The sequence below is a fragment of the Mya arenaria genome, chromosome 5 (genome assembly GCF_026914265.1).
Source record: "Mya arenaria isolate MELC-2E11 chromosome 5, ASM2691426v1".
NCBI lineage: Eukaryota > Metazoa > Mollusca > Bivalvia > Myida > Myidae > Mya > Mya arenaria.
The window spans coordinates 24,553,174-24,575,474 of NC_069126.1; the positions used below are offsets into that span (position 1 = coordinate 24,553,174).

Below are 22,301 nucleotides of genomic sequence, written 5' to 3' on the forward strand. Positions count from 1 at the left end.
CCTGGTTTGGGTGTGGGCATGTCATAGAGTATGTGTGTACCTGGTTTGGTTGTGGGTATATCATAGAGTATGTGTGTACCTGGTTTGGGTGTTGGTATATCATCAAGTATGTGTGTACCTGGTTTGGGTGTGGGTATGTCATACGGTATGTGTGTACCTGGTTTGGTTGTGGGTATATCATAGAGTATGGGTGTACCTGGTTTGGGTGAGGGTATGCCATACAGTATGGGTGTACCTGGTTTGGGTGAGGGTATGCCATACAGTATGGGTGTACCTGGTTTGGTTGTGGGTATATCATAGAGTATGTGTATACCTGGTTTGGGTGTGGGTATGCCATACAGTATGGGTGTACCTGGTTTGGGTGAGGGTATGTCATACAGTATGTGTATACCTGGTTTGGTTGTGGGTATATCATAGAGTATGGGTGTACCTGGTTTGGCTGTGGGTATATGATCCAGTATGGGTGTACCTGGTTTAGGTGTTGGTATATCATCCAGTATGGGTGTACCTGGTTTGGGTGTGGGTATATTATTCAGTATGGGTTTTTCTGGTTTGGGTGTGGGTATACCATTCAGTATGGGTGTTCCTGGTTTGGGTGTGGGTATATCATCCAGTATGGGTGTTCCTTGTTTGGGTGTGGGTATGCCATACAGTATGGGTGTACCTGGTTTGGGTGTGGGTATATCATTCAGTATGGGTTTTTCTGGTTTGGGTGTGGGTATATCATCCAGCATGGGTGTACCTGGTTTAGGTGTGGGTATACCATCCAGAATGGGTGTTCCTGGTTTAGGTGTGGGTATACCATTCAGTATGTGTGTACCTGGTTTGGGTGTGGGTATATCATCCAGTATGGGTGTACCTGGTTTGGGTGTGGGTATATCATCCAGTATGGGTGTACCTGGTTTGGGTGTGGGTATGTCATACAGTATGTGTGAACCTGGTTTGGGTCTGAGTATGTCATACAGTATGTGTTTACCTGGTTAGGGTTGAGGGTATGCTATGCAGTATGGGTGTTCCTGGTTTGGGTGTGGGTATACCATTCAGTATGTGTGTACCTGGTTTGGGTGTGGGTATGCTATGCCGTATAGGTGTTCCTGGTTTGGGTGTGGGTATACCATGCAATATGGATGTTCCTGGTTTAGGTGCAGGTATGCTATGCAGTATGGGTGTACCTGGTTTGGGTGTGGGTATACCATCCAGTATGGGTGTTCCTGGTTTGGGTGTGGGTATGCTATGCCTTATGGGTGTTCCTGGTTTGGGTGTGGGTATACCATGCAATATGGGTGTTACTGGTTTGGGTGTGGGTATACCATGCAATATGGGTGTTCCTGGTTTTGGTGTGGGTATGCTTTGCAGTATGGGTGCTTCTGGTTGGGTGTGGGTATGCTTTGCAGTATGGCTGTTACTGGTTTGGGTGTGGGTATACCATTCAGTACGAGTGTTTCTGGTTTGGGTGTGGGTATGCTATGCAGTATGTGTGTACCTGGTTTGGGTGTGGGTATACTATGCAGGTTGGGTGTTTCTGGTTTGGGTGTGGGTATGCTATGCAGAATAGGTGTTCCTGGTTTGGGTGTGGGTATACCATTCAGTATGTATGTACCAGGTTTGGGTGTTGGTACGTTATGCAGTATGGGTGTACCTGGTTTGGGTGTGGGTATACCATTCAGTATGGGTGTACCTGGTTTGGGTGTTGGTATGCTATGCAGTATGGGTGTACCTGGTTAGGGTGTGGGTATACCATTCAGTATGTGTGTACCTGGTTAGGGTTGGGGTATGCTATGCTGTATGGGTGTACCTGGTTTGGGTGTGGGTATACCATTCAGTATGTGTGCACCTGGTTTGGGTGTGGGTATGCTATGCTGTATAGGTGTTCCTGGTTTGGGTGTGGGTATACCATGCAATATGGGTGTTCCTGGTTTGGGTGTGGGTAAGCTTTGCAGTATGGGTGTACGTGGTTTGGGTGTGGGTATACTATCCAGTATGGGTGTACCTGGTATGAGTGTGGGTATATCATCCAGTATGGGTGTACCTAGTTTGGGTGTGGGTATGTCATCCAGTATGGGTGTACCTGGTTTGGGTGTGGGTATGTCATCCAGTATGGGTGTACCTGGTTTGGGTGTGGGTATGTCATCCAGTATGGGTGTACCTGGTTTGGGTGTGGGTATGTCATCCAGTATGGGTGTACCTGGTTTGGGTGTGGGTATATCATCCAGTATGGGTGTACCTGGTTTGGGTGTGGGTATATCATCCAGTATGGGTGTACCTGGTTTGGGTGTGGGTATGTCATCCAGTATGGGTGTTCCTGGTTTGGGTGTGGGTATGCTTTGCAGTATGGGTGTTCCTGATTTGGGTGTGTGTATACCATTCAGTATGAGTGTTTCTGGTTTGGGTGTGGGTATGCTATGCAGTATGTGTGTACCTGGTTTGGGTGTGGGTATACCATTCAGTATGTGTGCACCTGGTTTGGGTGTGGGTATGCTATGCTGTATAGGTGTTCCTGGTTTGGGTGTGGGTATACCATGCAATATGGGTGTTCCTGGTTTGGGTGTGGGTAAGCTTTGCAGTATGGGTGTACATGGTTTGGGTGTGGGTATACTATCCAGTATAAATGTTCCTGGTTTGGGTGTGGATATACCATTCACTATGTGTGTACCTGGTTTGGGTGTGGGTATGCTATGCAGTATCAGCGTACCTGGTTTGGGTGTGGGTATGCTATGCAGTGTGTGTGTACCTGGGTTGGGTGTGGATATACCATTCAGTATGTGTGTACCTGGTATGGGTGTGGGTATGCCATACAGCATGTGTTTACCTGGTTTGGGTGTGGGTATGCTATGCAGTATGTGTACCTGGTTTGGGTGTGGGTATGCTATGCAGTATGTGTGTTCCTGGTTTGGGTGTGGGTATGCCATACAGTATGTGTGTATCTGGTTTGGGTGTGGGCATGTCATAGAGTATGTGTGTACCTGGTTTGGGTGTGGGTATATCATAGAGTATGTGTGTACCTGGTTTCGGTGTGGATATATCATTCAGTTTGGTTGTACCTGGTTTGGGTGTGGGTATATCATCCAGTGTGGGTGTACCTGGTTTGGGTGTGGGTATGTCATCCAGTATGGGTGTACCTGGTTTGGGTGTGGGTATGTCATCCAGTATGGGTGTTCCTGGTTTGGGTGTGGGTATGCTATGCAGTATGGGTGTACCTGGTTTGGGTGTGGGTATATCATCCAGTATGGGTGTTCCTGGTTTGGGAGTGGTTATGCCATACAGTATATGTAAACCTGGTTTGGGGTGTGGGCATGTCATCCAGCATGTGTGTACCTGGTTTGGCTGTGGGTATATCATCCAGTATGGGTGTACCTGGTTTGGGTGTGGGTATATCATCCAGTATGGGTGTACCTTGTTTGGGTGTGGGTATACCATCCAAGATTGGTTTTTCTGGTTTGGGTGTGGGTATACCATTCAGTATGGGTGTTCCTGGTTTGGGTGTGGGTATATTATCCAGTATGGGTGTTCGTTGTTTGGGTGTGGGTATGCCATACAGTATGGGTGTACCTGGTTTGGATGTGGGTATACCATCCAGTATGGGTGTACCTGGTTTGGGTGTGGGTATGTCATACCGTATGTGTGTACCTGATTTGGGTGTGGGTATACTATTCAGTATGTGTGTACCTGGTAAGGGTTGAGGGTATGCTATGATGTATGGGTGTTCCTGGTTTGGGTGTGGGTATGCCATACAGTACGTGTGTACCTGGTTTGGGTGTGGGTATGCTATACAGTATGTGTACCTGGTTTGGGTGTGGGTATGCTATGCAGTATGGGGGTTCCTGGTTTGGGTGTGGGTATGCCATACAGTATGTGTGTACCTGGTTTGGGTGTGGGCATGCCATACAGTATGTGTGTACCTGGTTTGGGTGTGGGCATGCCATACAGTATGTGTGTACCTGGTTTGGGTGTGGGTATGCCATACAGTACGTGTGTACCTGGTTTGGGTGTGGGTATGCTATACAGTATGTGTACCTGGTTTGGGTGTGGGTATGCTATGCAGTATAGGGGTTCCTGGTTTGGGTGTGGGTATGCCATACAGTATGTGTATACCTGGTTTGGGTGTGGGTATGCCATACAGTATGTGTGTACCTGGTTTGGGTGTGGGCATGTCATAGAGTATGTGTGTATACCTGGTTTGGTTGTGGGTATATCATAGAGTATGTGTGTACCTGATTTGGGTGTGGGTATATCATCCAGTATGGGTGTACCTGGTATGAGTGTGGGTATATCATCCAGTATGGGTGTACCTAGTTTGGGTGTGGTAATGTCATCCAGTATGGGTGTACCTAGTTTGGGTGTGGGTATGTCATCCAGTATGGGTGTACCTGGTTTGGGTGTGGGTATGTCATCCAGTATGGGTGTACCTGGTTTGGGTGTGGGTATATCATCCAGTATGGGTGTACCTGGTTTGGGTGTGGGTATGTCATCCAGTATGGGTGTTCCTGGTTTGGGTGTGGGTATGCTATGCAGTATGGGTGTACCTGGTTTGGGTGTGGGTATATCAACCAGTATAGGTGTTCCTGGTTTGGGTGTGGGTATGCAATGCAGTATGTGTATACCTGGTTTGGTTGTGGGTATATCATAGAGTATGTGTGTACCTGGTTTGGGTGTGGGTATGTCATACAGTATGGGGGTTCCTGGTTTGGGTGTGGGTATGCCATACAGTATGTGTGTACCTGGTTTGGGTGTGGGCATGTCATAGAGTATGTGTGTACCTGGTTTGGTTGTGGGTATATCATAGAGTATGTGTGTACCTGGTTTGGGTGTTGGTATATCATCAAGTATGTGTGTACCTGGTTTGGGTGTGGGTATGTCATACGGTATGTGTGTACCTGGTTTGGTTGTGGGTATATCATAGAGTATGGGTGTACCTGGTTTGGGTGAGGGTATGCCATACAGTATGGGTGTACCTGGTTTGGGTGTGGGTATGCCATACAGTATGGGTGTACCTGGTTTGGTTGTGGGTATATCATAGAGTATGTGTATACCTGGTTTGGGTGTGGGTATGCCATACAGTATGGGTGTACCTGGTTTGGGTGAGGGTATGTCATACAGTATGTGTATACCTGGTTTGGTTGTGGGTATATCATAGAGTATGGGTGTACCTGGTTTGGCTGTGGGTATATGATCCAGTATGGGTGTACCTGGTTTAGGTGTTGGTATATCATCCAGTATGGGTGTACCTGGTTTGGGTGTGGGTATATTATTCAGTATGGGTTTTTTCTGGTTTGGGTGTGGGTATACCATTCAGTATGGGTGTTCCTGGTTTGGGTGTGGGTATATCATCCAGTATGGGTGTTCCTTGTTTGGGTGTGGGTATGCCATACAGTATGGGTGTACCTGGTTTGGGTGTGGGTATATCATTCAGTATGGGTTTTTCTGGTTTGGGTGTGGGTATATCATCCAGCATGGGTGTACCTGGTTTAGGTGTGGGTATACCATCCAGAATGGGTGTTCCTGGTTTAGGTGTGGGTATACCATTCAGTATGGGTGTTCCTGGTTTGGGTGTGGGTATATCATCCAGTATGGGTGTACCTGGTTTGGGTGTGGGTATACCATCCAGTATGGGTGTACCTGGTTTGGGTGTGGGTATGTCATACAGTATGTGTGAACCTGGTTTGGGTCTGAGTATGTCATACAGTATGTGTTTACCTGGTTAGGGTTGAGGGTATGCTATGCTGTATGGGTGTTCCTGGTTTGGGTGTGGGTATACCATTCAGTATGTGTGTACCTGGTTTGGGTGTGGGTATGCTATGCCGTATAGGTGTTCCTGGTTTGGGTGTGGGTATACCATGCAATATGGATGTTCCTGGTTTAGGTGCAGGTATGCTATGCAGTATGGGTGTACCTGGTTTGGGTGTGGGTATACCATCCAGTATGGGTGTTCCTGGTTTGGGTGTGGGTATGCTATGCCTTATGGGTGTTCCTGGTTTGGGTGTGGGTATACCATGCAATATGGGTGTTACTGGTTTGGGTGTGGGTATACCATGCAGTATGGGTGTTCCTGGTTTGGGTGTGGGTATGCTATGCAGTATGGGTGTACCTGGTTTGGGTGTGGGTATGCTTTGCAGTATGGCTGTTACTGGTTTGGGTGTGGGTATACCATTCAGTACGAGTGTTTCTGGTTTGGGTGTGGGTATGCTATGCAGTATGTGTGTACCTGGTTTGGGTGTGGGTATACTATGCAGGTTGGGTGTTTCTGGCTTGGTTGTAGGTATGCTATGCAGAATAGGTGTTCCTGGTTTGGGTGTGGGTATACCATTCAGTATGTATGTACCAGGTTTGGGTGTTGGTACGTTATGCAGTATGGGTGTACCTGGTTTGGGTGTGGGTATACCATTCAGTATGGGTGTAACTGGTTTGGGTGCTGGTATGCTATGCAGTATGGGTGTACCTGGTTAGGGTGTGGGTATACCATTCAGTATGTGTGTACCTGGTTAGGGTTGGGGTATGCTATGCTGTATGGATGTTCCTGGTTTGGGTGTGGGTATACCATTCAGTATGTGTGCACCTGGTTTGGGTGTGGGTATGCTATGCTGTATAGGTGTTCCTGGTTTTGGTGTGGGTATACCATGCAATATGGGTGTTCCTGGTTTGGGTGTGGGTAAGCTTTGCAGTATGGGTGTACCTGGTTTGGATGTGGGTATACTATCCAGTATGGGTGTACCTGGTATGAGTGTGGGTATATCATCCAGTATGGGTGTACCTAGTTTGGGTGTGGGTATGTCATCCAGTATGGGTGTACCTGGTTTGGGTGTGGGTATGTCATCCAGTATGGGTGTACCTGGTTTGGGTGTGGGTATGTCATCCAGTATGGGTGTACCTGGTTTGGGTGTGGGTATGTCATCCAGTATGGGTGTACCTGGTTTGGGTGTGGGTATATCATCCAGTAGAGGTGTACCTGGTTTGGGTGTGGGTAAATCATCCAGTATGGGTGTACCTGGTTTGGGTGTGGGTATGTCATCCAGTATGGGTGTTCCTGGTTTGGGGTTGGGTATGCTTTGCAGTATGGGTGTTCCTGATTTGGGTGTGTGTATACCATTCAGTATGAGTGTTTCTGGTTTGGGTGTGGGTATGCTATGCAGTATGTGTGTACCTGGTTTGGGTGTGGGTATACCATTCAGTATGTGTGCACCTGGTTTGGGTGTGGGTATGCTATGCTGTATAGGTGTTCCTGGTTTGGGTGTGGGTATACCATGCAATATGGGTGTTCCTGGTTTGGGTGTGGGTAAGCTTTGCAGTATGGGTGTACATGGTTTGGGTGTGGGTATACTATCCAGTATGGGTGTTCCTGGTTTGGGTGTGGGTATGCTATGCCGTATGGGTGTTCCTGGTTTGGGTGTGGGTATACCATGCAATATGGGTGTTCCTGGCTTTGGTGTGGGTATGCTTTGCAGTATGGGTGTTTCTGGTTTGGGGTTGGGTATGCTTTGCAGTATGGGTGTTCCTGATTTGGGTGTGTGTATACCATTCAGTATGAGTGTTTCTGGTTTGGGTGTGGGTATGCTATGCAGTATGTGTGTACCTGGTTTGGGTGTGGGTATGCTATGCAGGTTGTATGTTACTTGTTTGGGTGTGGGTCTGCTATGCAGAATAGGTGTTCCTGGTTTGGGTGTGGGTATACCATTCAGTATGTATGTACCAGGTTTGGGTGTTGGTATGTTATGCAGTATGGGTGTACCTGGTTTGGGTGTGGGTATACCATTCAGTATGGGTGTACCTGGTTTGGGTGTTGGTATGCTATGCAGTATGGGTGTACCTGGTTAGGGTGTGGGTATACCATTCAGTATGTGTGTACCTGGTAAGGGTGGGGGTATGCTATGCTGTATGGGTGTTCCTGGTTTTGGTGTGGGTATACCATTCAGTATGTGTGTACATTGTTTGGGTGTGGGTATGCTATGCAGTATGGTTGTTCCTGGTTTGGGTGTGTGTATACCATGCAATATGGGTGTTCCTGGTTTTGGTGTGGGTATGCTTTGCAGTATGGGTGCTCCTGGTTTGGGTGTGGGTATGCTTTGCAGTATGGGTGTTCCTGGTTTTGGTGTGGGTATACCATTCAGTATGAGTGTTTCTGGTTTGGGTGTACGTATGCTATGCAGTATGTGTGTACCTGGTTAGGGTGTGGGTATGCCATGCAGTATGGGTGTTCCTGGTTTGGGTGTGGGTATGCTATGCAGAGTTGGTGTTCCTGGTTTTGGTGTGGGTATACCATTAAGTATGGGTGTTCCTGGTTTGGGTGTGGGTATGCTATGCAGTATGGGTGTTCCTAGTTTGGGTATGGGTATCCTTTGCAGTATGGGTGTACCTGGTTTGGGTGTGGGTATGCTATGCAGTATGGGTGTAGCTGGTTTGGGTGTGGGTATACCATCCAGTACAGGTGTATCTGGTTTGGATGTGGGTATGCTATGTAGTATGGGTGTACCTGGTTTGGGTGTGGGTATGCCATACAGTATGTGTGTACCTGGTTTGTGTGTGGGTATGCCATACAGTATGTGTGTACCTGGTATGGGTATGTTATACAGTATGGGTGTACCTGGTTTGGGTGTGGGTATACCATTCAGTATGTGTGTACCTGGTTTGTGTGTGGGTATGCCATACAGTATGTGTATACCTGGTACAGTAGTGGGTATGTTATCCAGTATATGTGTACCTGGTTTGGGTGTGGGTATGTAATACAGTATGTGTGTACCTGGTTTGGGTGTGGGTATGTAATACAGTATGTGTGTACCTGGTTTGGGTGTGGGTATGTTATACAGTATGTGTGTACCTGGTTTGGGTGTGGGTATACCATTTAGTATGTGTGTTCCTGGTTTGGTAGTTGGTATACCATTCAGTATGGGTGTACCTGGTTTGGGTGTGGGTATACCATTCAGTATGGGTGTACCTGGTTTGGGTGTGGGTATACCATTCAGTATGGGTGAACCTGGTTTGGGTGTGGGTATTACATACAGTATGGGTGTACCTTGTTTGGGTGTGGGTATACCATCCGGTATGGGTGTACCTGATTTGTGTGTGGGTATATCATCCAGTATGGGTGTTCCTGGTTTGGGTGTGGGTAAATCATCCAGTATGGGTGTACCTGGTTTGAGTGTGGGTATACTTTGCAGTATGGGTGTTCCTGGTTTGGGTGTGGGTATGCTATGCAGCATGGGTGTACCTGGTTTGGGTGTGGGTATACCATTCAGTATGTGTGTACCTGGTTTGGGTGTGGGTATGTTATGCAGTATGGGTGTTCCTGGTTTGGGTGTGGGTATACCATTTAGTATGTGTGTTCCTGGTTTGGTAGTGGGTATACCATTCAGTATGGGTGTACCTGGTTTGGGTATACCATTCAGTATGGGTGTACCTGGTTTGGGTGTGGGTATACCATTCAGTATGGGTGTACCTGGTTTGGGTGTGGGTATACCATTCAGTATGGGTGTACCTGGTTTGGGTGTGGGTATACCATTCAGTATGGGTGTACCTGGTTTGGGTGTGGGTATATCATCCAGTATTGGTGTACCTGGTTTGGGTGGGGGTATATCATCCAGTATGGGTGTACCTGGTTTGGGTGTGGATATATCATCCAGTATGGGTATACCTGGTTTGGGTGGGGGTATACCATTCAGTATGGGAGTACCTGGTTGGTAGTGGGTATATCATCCAGTATGGGAGTACCTGGTTTGAGTGTGGGTATATCATCCAGTATGGGTGTACCTGGTTTGGGTGTGGGTATACCATTCAGTATTGGTGTTCCTGGTTTGGGTGTGGGTATGCTATGCAGTATGGGTGTTCCTGGTTTGGGTATGTCATCCAGTATGGGTGTTCCTGGTTTGGGTGTGGGTATGCTATGCAGTATGGGTGTACCTACCAGAAGGTGTGAGTTCTGGGGTTGGTCCTGGAGTGGGCTGCTGGGAGGTTGTGGTTATACTGGCACATGAGTTCTTACGCACTCTCTTCTTACCGGCTCCCTAATAGAAAACATAAAATATTTCCTCAAGTTTACATTGAGCTTGAAATATAATTATCATCAGGCATTTGTTTTGTATAATGGCAACTAAACAATGTAAACATATTAAGTATTCTCTACTTTTAACGTGCAAAAGAACAAGGGCCCTGCAAGAATGTGCCCACAATTTATTGTTTTAGTTTATTTTCAGTCAAAAAGTGAATAACTCAACAATTTATAAAACAAGAGCTGTGGACCTTGCTTCTGAAACAACTGTAAGTACTGCCTCTTGCAACATGTGTATTTGATTCCATTTCATATCTTGAAAAGCTGAGATGACCCTTAGGCTATTAAGTTACCTCAGATTTTAAAAAAGAAAAGAAAAAGAGCAAAAATTGACAATTGATAAATTTAATATGATGACTTATTTGAATATTGTCACTTGATGACCATTCATTAACCGTTGATTATAAGTATACACAAAAGATGAAGTTAAAAGTATACCCAAAATATGACTTACATTAACAATTTCACTGCATGACTGATGATTAAGAGATTACACAAAATATGACAAAAGTGAACAATCTCATCTCAAAGATGACTACTTTATTATTGTCACTGTCTGGCTTTTGCTTAAGAGAATACACAAAAGATGACTACTTTATCATTGTCACTGTCTGGCTTTTGCTTAAGAGAATACCCAAAAGATGACTACTTTATCATTGTCACTGTCTGGCTTTTGCTTAAGAGAATACACAAAAGATGACTACTTTATCATTGTCACTGTCCGGCTTTTGATTAAGAGAATACCCAAAAGATGACTACTTTATCATTGTCACTGTCTGGCTTTTGATTAAGAGAATACACAAAAGATGACTACTTTATTATTGTCACTGTATGGCCTTTGATTAAGAGATACCCAAAAGATGACTACTTTATCATTGTCACTGTCCGGCTTTTGATTAAGAGAATACACAAAAGATGACTACTTTATTATTGTCACTGTCTGGCTTTTGATTAAGAGAATACACAAAAGATGACTACTTTATTATTGTCACTGTCTGGCTTTTGATTAAGAGAATACACAAAAGATGACTACTTTATTATTGTCACTGTCTGGCTTTTGATTAAGAGAATACACAAAAGATGACTACTTTATCATCGTCACTGTCTGGCTTTTGATTATAAGAGAATACACAAAAGATGACTACTTTATCATTGTCACTGTCCGGCTTTTGATTAAGAGAATACACAAAAGATGACTTACTTTTACATTGTCACTGCATGCTGCACAATGCCACTTTCTTGGAACTCTAAATCACAAAATAGAACATATATTGCTGGAATAATGAAATATGAGTTAAACCTATTAGACTCTAAATGAGACTCTTTCTCAAACACCTTGGTCAATATTGATGTGGCCTTGCTTCAACATGGTATCTCTTTAATCAATAAATATGTTGAGATATTGAAACTTGTATTTTTTTCCAGTGATTACTTTAGCGTTTGTATGCATGTAGCAAGTTTCCTAAGAGATTGGGAAAAAAATTTGACCTCTCTATCTAGTTTTCAGAAGTTTTTTTTTTTATAGAACTTGTAGATATCAAAAAGACAAACATTCTGACAAAGACAAATGAATTTCGGTCAAAAATGGGGCATGTAAAAGGGTTATTAAGAGTTTTTAAAAAGCAACCTTAGTGAGCACTTTCGGCAAACAGGGCAACACAAGTTTGATAAAGATAGTAAACTGCCAAGCAAGCGGATTCCAACACTAAAACGATAAGTAACTGTGGGTACCTTGGAAGGGGAGGATGCAGGCAATCTATGTGGACGTGACGGTTACAGTGAATACACTCGGCCATCTTCCCAAGCCTCCGCCCGCACACCAGGCAGCAACACTCACCAACAGCCTGCAAACACACAACACACTGTATATAACACACATCACAATAATCATACAAAACACATAAGATCTTACCAGTTGCCATTTCAAACAAACATTTATGAAACAAGTTTACTAAAAAGTTATTATCAGTTAGCTTTGACACTCCGTAACAAGTAACATAATGTATCAAATAGCATCTTGAGAAAAAATTGTCTTAAATTTGATACTTTATTCATTTTTCAGTAAAACATTTGACACTGTCTTATAAAGCAGGGTGAAATGCTGCCAATGTCAAGTTTTATTACATTATTACCTGATTTGTTATATTTAATTTGAATTAAATAACAGTTAATAGTAGTTTATCAGAGAAGTGTACCAAATTGAATGTGAACAATACGTCATATCAGAAATTAAACTGTATCCCAGCCCTGTGCGCGCCATTTTTGATGATCTTTAAGATAAACAGAATTATTTATTACTAGCCCTGTAACAAAAGTGATAAATACCCCACATGGCGCCAAGACATAGTAATGGTACATGACAGAATCTATAACTACATACATTGGTGGATTGTAACAAAATTTGAAATTGAACTGTATTTTACAATGTTAAACATCACGCAATACAAATATTATTCAATTCTGTTTGCTTTCATGACCTATTGTCAGGACACATATTTTTGACAAAATCAAATGTGAAAAGGGGTCATATCTTTATTAAAAACTAGTGGTTTGTAACCAAATTTGAAATTGACTGGTATTTCATGGTGTTAAAATGTGAACCAAAAATCAATTAAGATAGTGGCTCATGAGAATTTTTTTTCATTTTTCGGTCATTGGCCCCTTATGTACGAGCCACAGTCAAAATTAGTTCCTGGACTGATAAAATATTGCTCAATTTTGATGTCAAACTTTGACAATTTGGAACCCTTAAAATAATCAACAATAGTCAAATTATCCTCACTGTTATTTCAGAGATTAAGGTTAATTTACAAGGTCACAGATTCAAATATGAAGATAAAATGAAATTTGCTATCAGGTCGGCGGTTACACGCAGCTACAAAAAAAGGGTGGAAGGCAGACATTTTCATCGAGTGGTTAGATCAACACAGAACACATATTGAGTTTAAACACTTTGAATAACATGGACTTAATAATAAACCAGCACCTAAGATGACGTAATGTCTTGAATGAATGTTTAAAGTATATTATTTCCCTATAAAATGAATCATACCGTGTGAGTCATGTTAATTTGCTATGTAAAAATTAATTGTTTTATATGTGATTTAAATGTAAAATTGGTAATGTCCTGTAGAATATAGCTCTTGCTTTACTTCAGTCTAATTTTGTTTTTTCTACAAAAAAAACTGGTAGCAGTACAAAGGCAGTCTGTAAACCATTTGACTGCACTTTGTACAATCGACCAGAACCGTTTAAACCATTTTGATAACGGCCAACGCCAAGATCTTTCTGGTAAAATTTGAGAAAAATCAGCTCAGCGGTTTCTGAAAAATTTATCAACGAACGCCAGACACAGTGTGATTCAAATAGCTCACCTTGAGCATTTCTTAGGTGAGCTTAACATATGTAGTGGTTGTAGGAACACTAGAAACAAATATAACGAGTAAGGATCTATATTTAATTTAGCAAATTGATCAAATAGACCAATAGAAAACCATCAATTTTAAATCACTGAAATGAGTGAAGGGTTTCTTAGTAAAAAGAGGTTACCTTGGCCACACATTCAAAGCAGTACCAATCTCCCTCTGGTATACACTCCAGGCGGGGCTGGAAATAGAGCACACATTCAGTCTTCATACCAATACATCACTACAATACACCAGTAAATATAGCTTTTCATTGACCAATCACTCGGTTGAAGATGGTCGATTCAGTACTGATAGCGGGATGTTCTGTTTGATATATAGCAAACATTTGGTTTAAAATTTGAAAATGCTCTGTTCACATTGTACAAAAAATAATCTTAACACTTGATTCAGTATCCATTACCTCACAATATTTCATTTAATCAAACAAAATAAAAATTAAACTCTCTGAGTAGCTTTACAGCTAAGCATGTGAGAAGAGGCTCACCTTAAAACAGTATGTGTGGTAGCCCCGGTCACAGCCGTCACACAGCAATAATTCTGCCTCATTGTCATCCCTCCTACAGATCTGACACAGCTGCAATATCATGTACTCTTAATAGTTAAACAGATGTTTTTAATAGGTGGTCACTCAGTCTATAAACCTGAGTCCATCCACAAAATCAACATTTGAAGCATCAATAGCTGGAAAAGTTAATGATTAACATTTAAAAAAAGGTCAAATTGTCAGTTTAGATCATTGGAGGACAACATTGATATTTGTTTGCAAACCTTCACACAAGGTCTATATTACATTGCTGTAGCTTCAAAAATAAGATCGAAGGTCAAAGGTCACAGTAAAGATCAACCAAGAACAACATTGATATTTGTTTTCAAAACGATACAATTGGTCCAAATTGTAATGCTGAAGCTTCAAAAATAAGAAAGTAGGTCAGTATGTCACAGTATATGTCCAACATTGATATTTGCATATTAAAACGATACAATGGGTCAAAATTTCATTTTTGTAGCTTCAAAATAAGAAAGTTGGTCAAACGGTCACAGTCAAGGTCATCTAAGCACTACATTGATATTTTTTTCAAAACTGTACATATGGTCCAAATATTATTGGTGGAGCTTCGAAAATAAGTAGGTCAAAATGTTACAGTATAGGACATCTGAGGACATCATTTTGATTGCTACATAACAAATATCAAAGGTCTGGGCCATTTGGATTGAGAAAAGAGATTTTCAATGATTTCCCAATATAAGTCTTTAGGACACAGTCATGTGAATGCCAGGGCATAGAAAGTTTTGTCCACAGGGGCATAAGTTGAACAAATTTGGTGGAGGACTACTGTATGATGATACATACAAGATTTCATGGGATTGGTCTAGCGGTTTCAGACAATAAGTATTTCTAATAAAAGTCAATAGGAAACTAGTGACCCCCAGGGCGGGGCCATCTTTTACCCTAGTAGCACGATTTGAACTAGAGCTGTCACAGGAGTGACGAATACCCCCAAATGCCGCCTGGAAACAGGAATGGCAAACCATTCCTTTGAAAAGAGGCCATAAGTCCAAGGTTAAACCGTTTTTCTTTTATTCGTAACAGTGACCTTGACCTTGGCCCACCAGCCCCAATATCGAACTTGACCTGTATCTTCTGATGTTACACCTGTGTACCAAAATTTTTTTCAAATCTGTCAAGCCTTTCATGAGTTATCATCCGGAAACCGTTTTTTCTATTTTTAGTAACAGTGACCTTGACCTTGGCCCCACCAGCCCCAATAATGAACTTGACCTGTATCTTTTGATGTTACACCTGTGTACCAATTTTTTTTAAAATCTGTCTAGCCTTTCATGAGTTATCGTCCGGAAACCATGAAAACCGACCGACAGACCGACCAACAAGCTCACTAACTTGATCTGTATCTTCTGATGTTACACCTGTGTACCAAAAATTGTTCAAATCCGTCTAGCCTTTCATGAGTTATCGTCCGGAAACTGTTTTTCTTTTTTTTAGTAACAGTGACCTTGACCTTGGCCCCACCAGCCCCAATATCAAACTTGACCTGTATCTTCTGATGTTACACCTGTGTACCAAAATTTTTTCAAATCTGTCAAGCCTCTCATGAGTTATCATCCGGAAACCGTTTTTCTATTTTTAGTAACAGTGACCTTGACCTTGGCCCCACCAGTCCCAATATCAAACTTGACCTGTATCTTCTGATGTTACACCTGTGTACCAAAAATTTTTCAAATCTGTCTAGCCTTTCATGAGTTATCTTCCGGAAACCATGAAAACTGACAGACCGACCAACCAACCGACCGACAAGACAGACCGACCGACCGACTGACAAGCTCACTCCTATGTACCCCCACAAACGAAGTTTACAATAGTGACAGAGAATTACTACATAATGTAAATACAAAATATGAAGGGTTTGGACTTAGTTGTTTAAGACAAGAATTTTTCAAAAATTTCCCGATATCAGTATGCAAGAAACTTTTGACCACTTGGGTGGGGCCAGTTTTGATCCCTGGGCATAATTGAAAAACAAGAGCTGTCACAGTATGTGACAAATGCCCCCAAATGTGACATTGACCTATGAACAAGGTCAGTACATGAAAAGTTGATCTTGCCTTTACGTGTCAAATACATATGGCAAGTTATTTTAAATTGCCACTGAACATAAAAAAATACTACCCATACTTGACAACCTACACTCTTATGTCCTTATATTCAGCATTCCATTGTGAATAAACACTAAGGGTATCTTTCACCTTAGAGGAAGGGACATGGGTCTTGCACATGACACATCATCTTGGTATGTCAAACACATGTGGCAAGTTATTTTAAAATCTGTCCATACAAGAAAAAGTTACAGCCCGGACACGACAACCTATGCTCTGTGTCCTTATATGCAGCATTCCATTGTGAATAAACACCTAAGTGTGACCTTGGCCTTAGAGGTAGGGACACGAGTTGTGCACGTGACACATCGTCTTAGTATGTCAAACACATGTGACAAGTTATTTTAAAATATATCCATACAAGAGAAATTTACAGCCAGACACGACAACCTATACTCTGTGTCCTTATATGCAGCATTCCATTGTGAACAAACATTTAGTGTGACCTTGACCTTAGAGGTAGGGACATGGGTATTGCAGGCAACACATTGTCTTGGTATGTCAAACACATGTGGCAAGTTATTTTAAAATCTGTCCATACAAGGGAAAGTTACAGCCCAGACACGACAATCTATACTCTATATGCAGCATTCCATTGTGAATAAACACTAAGTGTGACCTTGACCTTAGAGGTAGGGACACGGGTCATGCATGCGACATGTCGTCTTGGTATGGCAAACACATGTGGCAAGTTATTTTAAAATCTGTCTATACAAGAGAAAGTTACAGCCCGGACACGAGTTATTGAGCTGGACACACGGACGGACAGACGGACGGACGGTGCGGTTTTAATATGCCCACCTTCGGGGGCATAAAAACCTGGTAGAGGACCACTAGACAATGTAACTTAGCTCTAGGCCTCATGACTTTTATCAAGATTTTCTTTTTCTGTTCTGCATGGCATTCATTCCTTTGAACATTTTGACAGAACACCATCTTAGTGAAGTTTCAAATTGACCAGGCTGTTAAGGAGGAGATATCAGTTGAAGCAATTGTTGATGGCCACTGGACGTATGGCCACCAGACGATGGGAAACGCTCATGTTGAGTACTACGTGCTCAAGTGAGCTAAAAACTATATACAGCAATATGATATTGGTATGAAGATATATCCAAAGGTGTGATTCCTGTGCACTTCTAATCAATAAGATCTATCAGTATATGAAGTTTGATGTCAATACCTAAAAAAAGTTAAAAAAAGAGTTATGCTCTGGACAAAAACGAAATATATAAAAAGAACAAAGCACAATCACTCAGAAAATATTGCAGTAAGAATCATGGTTTCAGAAAACTCCACTTCTCCTCAATATGCTATCATGACTCAGTGCATTGCAAGATCATAAAGTTAATTCAATACTTCAAAGACTTTTGCAGTTATGCTAAAGAGAAGAATTAAGTTAAGAATAAACAAAGGGCCATAACTCTAAAAATGCCAAAGACAGTTTTTTGGTTCTTGTGCACTTCAATTGAGTATATCTTTTATTTGAAGTTTGAAGTCAATACCTCAAAGACTTTTGGAGTTATGCTCAAAACAAAAAATAAGTATGAAAATAAAAAAGGGCAAATCGCAGCTAATGTCATGGTTCCTGTGCACTGCATTTTTCTTCCATATGATCTTACTGTACATAAAGTTAAAGGACCATACTTTTCATTTGAAGAGTTATGTAACAAGAGGGCCATGATGGCCCTAAATCGCTCACCTGAGTAAAAGAGTTTAACCTTTGTTATTAATATAGCTTGTTTCTCAAAGAATATTGAACAAGAGCTGTCAATGTATGTGACAAATGCCCCCCAATGTGACATTGATCTATGAACAAGTACATAAAAAGTTGATCTTGCCTTTATGTGTCAAATACATATTGCAAGTTATATTAAATTGCCTCTGAGCATAGAAAAAAAACAATCATACTAAATGACAGCCAACACTCTTTATGTCCTCATATTCAGCATTCCATTGTGAATAAACACTTAGTGTATCTTTCACCTTAGAGGTAGGGACATGGGTCTTGCACACGACACTTTGTCTTGGTATGTCGAAAACATATGGCAAGTCATTTTAAAATCTGTCCATATAAGAGTAAGTCACAGCGCGGACACGACAGCCTATATTTTCCTTCAGGTTGCCATGGCAACCAGAGTTCTGCATGGAATTAATGTTTTTGAACAATTTTGAAAAAGCACCAACCAAGGATCATTCCTATGAAGTTTCATCAAAATTGTCCAAGCGGTTTAGGAGAAGAAGATGATTGTAACCAATTGTTGACACTTTTCCTTTAGGTTGCCATGTCAACCAGAGTTCTACATGGAATTAATTTCTTTGAACAATTTTGAAAAAGACACCAACCAAGGATCATTCCTATGATGTTTCATCAAAATTGTCAAAGCGGTTTAGGAGAAGAAGATGATTATAACCAATTGTTGACATTTTCCTTTAGGTTGCCATGGCAACCGGGCCAAACAAAATTATGTGAACAAATTTAAGAGAGGTCCATGCAAGGACACTTCAAACCAAATTTGCTGAAGATCTATCAAGGGGTTCATGCGAAGAAAATGTTAAGCTTTTTTTACTAATTTTAGCTCTGGTGGCCCTTAAAAGGGGCCAAACAAAATTATTTGAAAAAACCTGACATAGGCCCATGCTAGGATGCTTCAGACTTGAAGATCCATCAATGAGTTAATAAACTTGAAGATCCATCAATGAGTTAATAAGATCAAGTTGTTTAAAGGTTTTTCTATTTTTTGCTCTGGTGACCCCTAAAAGGGGCCAAACAAAACCATTTGAACAAAGTTGAGAGAGGACCATGTAAGGATGCTACATATCAAGTATGGAGTCATTCTGACCTTTACTTTCAGAGGAAAAGATGTTTAAGTGACAAGACAATGTAAAAACAAATGACCCCTGAGCAAGGCCAATTTGACCCCGGGACAATAATTTGAATACCTTTTGTGTAGGTCCACTAGGTAACACTATATACCAAATATGAAAGCTCTAGGTCTTATATTTTGGAGAAGAGGATTTTTAAAGTTTTATTATATAAGACTATATAAAAATATTGAAAACCTAAGCCTATGAACACGGGGCGTGGCCAATTTTGACCCCAGGGCTAAAGTTTGAACAATCTTAATAGTGGTCCGATAAACAATGCTTCATACCAAATATCTAAGGCCTTCGCCTTTTGGTTTCAGAGAAGAAAATTTTATAAGTTTTCATCATATACATATATAAGGAAACCCATGACTGCTCGGGTTGGGCCATTTTTTGACCCCACTGCCAAAGATTGAACAATATTGGTACAAGTCAACTAGATGATATATCATGCCAAATATCTAAGCTCTTGTCACTACTTGATTTTACGTGAGTATCTATATATGTATATTTGTTATTAATTGTATGTGGCCCATATTGAAAATTGGTACGTGTACTAAATATGTTATCCAGTTTAAATTAAGATGTTACTTGTCTTTGTGAGTTCGGAGATTTTTTAAGTTTTCACTATAACACATATAGAGAAAACCCATCAGCCCCAGGGTGTGGCCAATTTTGACCCCAGGGCCATAATTTGAACAATCTTTGTAGAGGTCCACTAGACGATGAATCAGGCCAAATATCTAAGCTCTAAGCCACGTAAGTTCAGAGGAGATGATTTTTGAAGTTTTCACTATAAACATATAGAGAAAACCCATGACCCCCAAAGGGGGTGGGGCCAATTTTGACCCCAAGGCCATAATTTGAACAATCTTTGAAGAGGTCCACTAGACGATGAATCATGCCAAATATCTAAGCTCTAGTCCAAGTAAGTTCAGAGGAGAAGATTTTTGAAGTTTTAACTATAAACATATAGAGAATACCCTAACCCCCCGGGGCGGGGCCAATTTTGACCCCAAGGCCATAATTTGAACAATCTTTGTAGAGGTCCACTAGACGATGAATCAAGCCAAATATCTAAGCTCTAAGCAACGTAAGTTCAGAGGAGATTTTTGATTTTTTTTAATATAAACATATAGAAAAAACCCATGACCACCCAGGGGCGGGGCCAATTTTGACCACAGGGCCATAATTTGAACAATCTTTGTAGAGGTCTACCAGACGATGAATCATGCCAAATATCTAAGCTCTAGTCCAAGTAAGTTAAGAGGAGAAGATTTTTGAAGTTTTAACTATAAACATATCAAGTATACCCATGACCCCCCGGGGCGGGGCCAATTTTGACCCCAAGGCCATAATTTGAACAATCTTTGTAGAGGTCCACTTGACGATGAATCATGCCAAATATCTAAGCTCTAGTCCAAGTAAGTTCAAAGGAGAAGATTTTTGAAGTTTTCACTATAAACATATAGAGAATACCCTAACCCCCCGGGGCGGGGCCAATTTTGACCCCAAGGCCATAATTTGAACAATCTTTGTAGAGGTCCACTAGACGATGAATCATGCCAAATATCTAAGCTCTAGTCCAAGTAAGTTAAGAGGAGAAGATTTTTGAAGTTTTAACTATAAACATATCAAGTATACCCATGACCTCCCGGGGCGGGGCCAATTTTGACCCCAAGGCCATAATTTGAACATTCTTTGTAGAGGTCCACTAGACGATGAATCATGCCAAATATCTAAGCTCTAGTCCAAGTAAGTTAAAAGGAGAAGATTTTTTAAGTTTTCACTACAAACATATAGAGAAAACCCATGACCCCCCGGGGCGGGGCCAATTTTGACCCCAAGGCCATAATTTGAACAATCTTTGTAAAGGTCCACTAGACGATGAATCACGCCAAATATCTAAGCTCTAGTCCAAGTAAGTTCAGAGGAGAAGATTTTTGAAGTTTTAACTATAAACATATAGAGCATACCCATGACCCCCCGGGGCGGGGCCATTTTTTGACACCAGGGCCAAAGATTGAACAATATTGGTACAAGTCAACTAGATGATATATCATGCCAAATATCTAAGCTCTTGTCACTACTTGATTTTAAGTGTGTATCTATATATGTATATTTGTTATTAATTGTTGTATGTGGCCCATATTGAAAATTGTATGTGTACTAAATATGTTACCCAGTTTAAATTAAGACGTTACTTGTCTTTGTGAGTTCGGAGATTTTTAAGTTTTCACTATAACACATATAGAGAAAACCAAATCAGCCCCGGGGTGTGGCCAATTTTGACCCCAGGGCCATAATTTGAACAAACTTTGTAGAGGTCCACTAGACGATGAATCATGCCAAATATCTAAGCTCTAAGCCAAGTAAGTTCAAAGGAGAAGATTTTTGAAGTTTTTACTATAAACATATAGAGAAAACCCATGACCCCCCGAAGGGGGTGGGGCCAATTTTGACCCCAAGGCCATAATTTGAACAATCTTTGTAGAGGTCCACTAGACGATGAATCATGCCAAATATCTAAGCTCTAGTCCAAGTAAGTTCAGAGGAGAAGATTTTTGAAGTTTTAACTATAAACATATAGAGAATACCCTAACCCCCCGGGGCGGGGCCAATTTTGACCCAAAGGCCATAATTTGAACAATCTTTGTAGAGGTCCACTAGACGATGAATCAAGCCAAATATCTAAGCTCTAAGCAACGTAAGTTCAGAGGAGATTTTTGATTTTTTTTAATATAAACATATAGAGAAAACCCATGACCACCCAGGGGCGGGGCCAATTTTGACCACAGGGCCATAATTTGAACAATCTTTGTAGAGGTCCACCAGACGATGAATCATGCCAAATATCTAAGCTCTAGTCCAAGTAAGTTAAGAGGAGAAGATTTTTGAAGTTTTAACTATAAACATATCAAGTATACCCATGACCCCCCGGGGCAGGGCCAATTTTGACCCAAAGGCCATAATTTGAACAATCTTTGTAGAGGTCCACTTGACGATAAATCATGCCAAATATCTAAGCTCTAGTCCAAGTAAGTTCAAAGGAGAAGATTTTTGAAGTTTTCACTATAAACATATAGAGAATACCCTAACCCCCCGGGGCGGGGCCAATTTTGACCCCAAGGCCATAATTTGAACAATCTTTGTAGAGGTCCACTAGACGATGAATCATGCCAAATATCTAAGCTCTAGTCCAAGTAAGTTAAGAGGAGAAGATTTTTGAAGTTTTAACTATAAACATATCAAGTATACCCATGACCCCCCGGGGCGGGGCCAATTTTGACCCCAAGGCC

At 41.6% G+C, this 22,301-nt stretch overlaps 1 protein-coding gene across 5 annotated transcripts in view; it reads right to left on the reverse strand.

Moving 5' to 3' along the window:
• Nucleotides 1-22,301, reverse strand: part of LOC128234881 (bromodomain adjacent to zinc finger domain protein 2B-like) — a 249,182-nt gene that overhangs the window by 15,467 nt on the left and 211,414 nt on the right. For all 5 annotated transcript variants that reach the window (XM_052949483.1, XM_052949482.1, XM_052949481.1 and 2 more), the window contains 5 exons: nt 13,949-14,038; nt 13,586-13,642; nt 11,768-11,880; nt 11,238-11,283; nt 9,893-9,992 (listed from right to left, as the gene is read on the reverse strand). In XM_052949483.1, the coding sequence (XP_052805443.1) occupies nt 9,893-9,992; nt 11,238-11,283; nt 11,768-11,880; nt 13,586-13,642; nt 13,949-14,038 (406 nt within the window). The remainder of the gene's footprint in view (nt 1-9,892; nt 9,993-11,237; nt 11,284-11,767; nt 11,881-13,585; nt 13,643-13,948; nt 14,039-22,301) is intronic.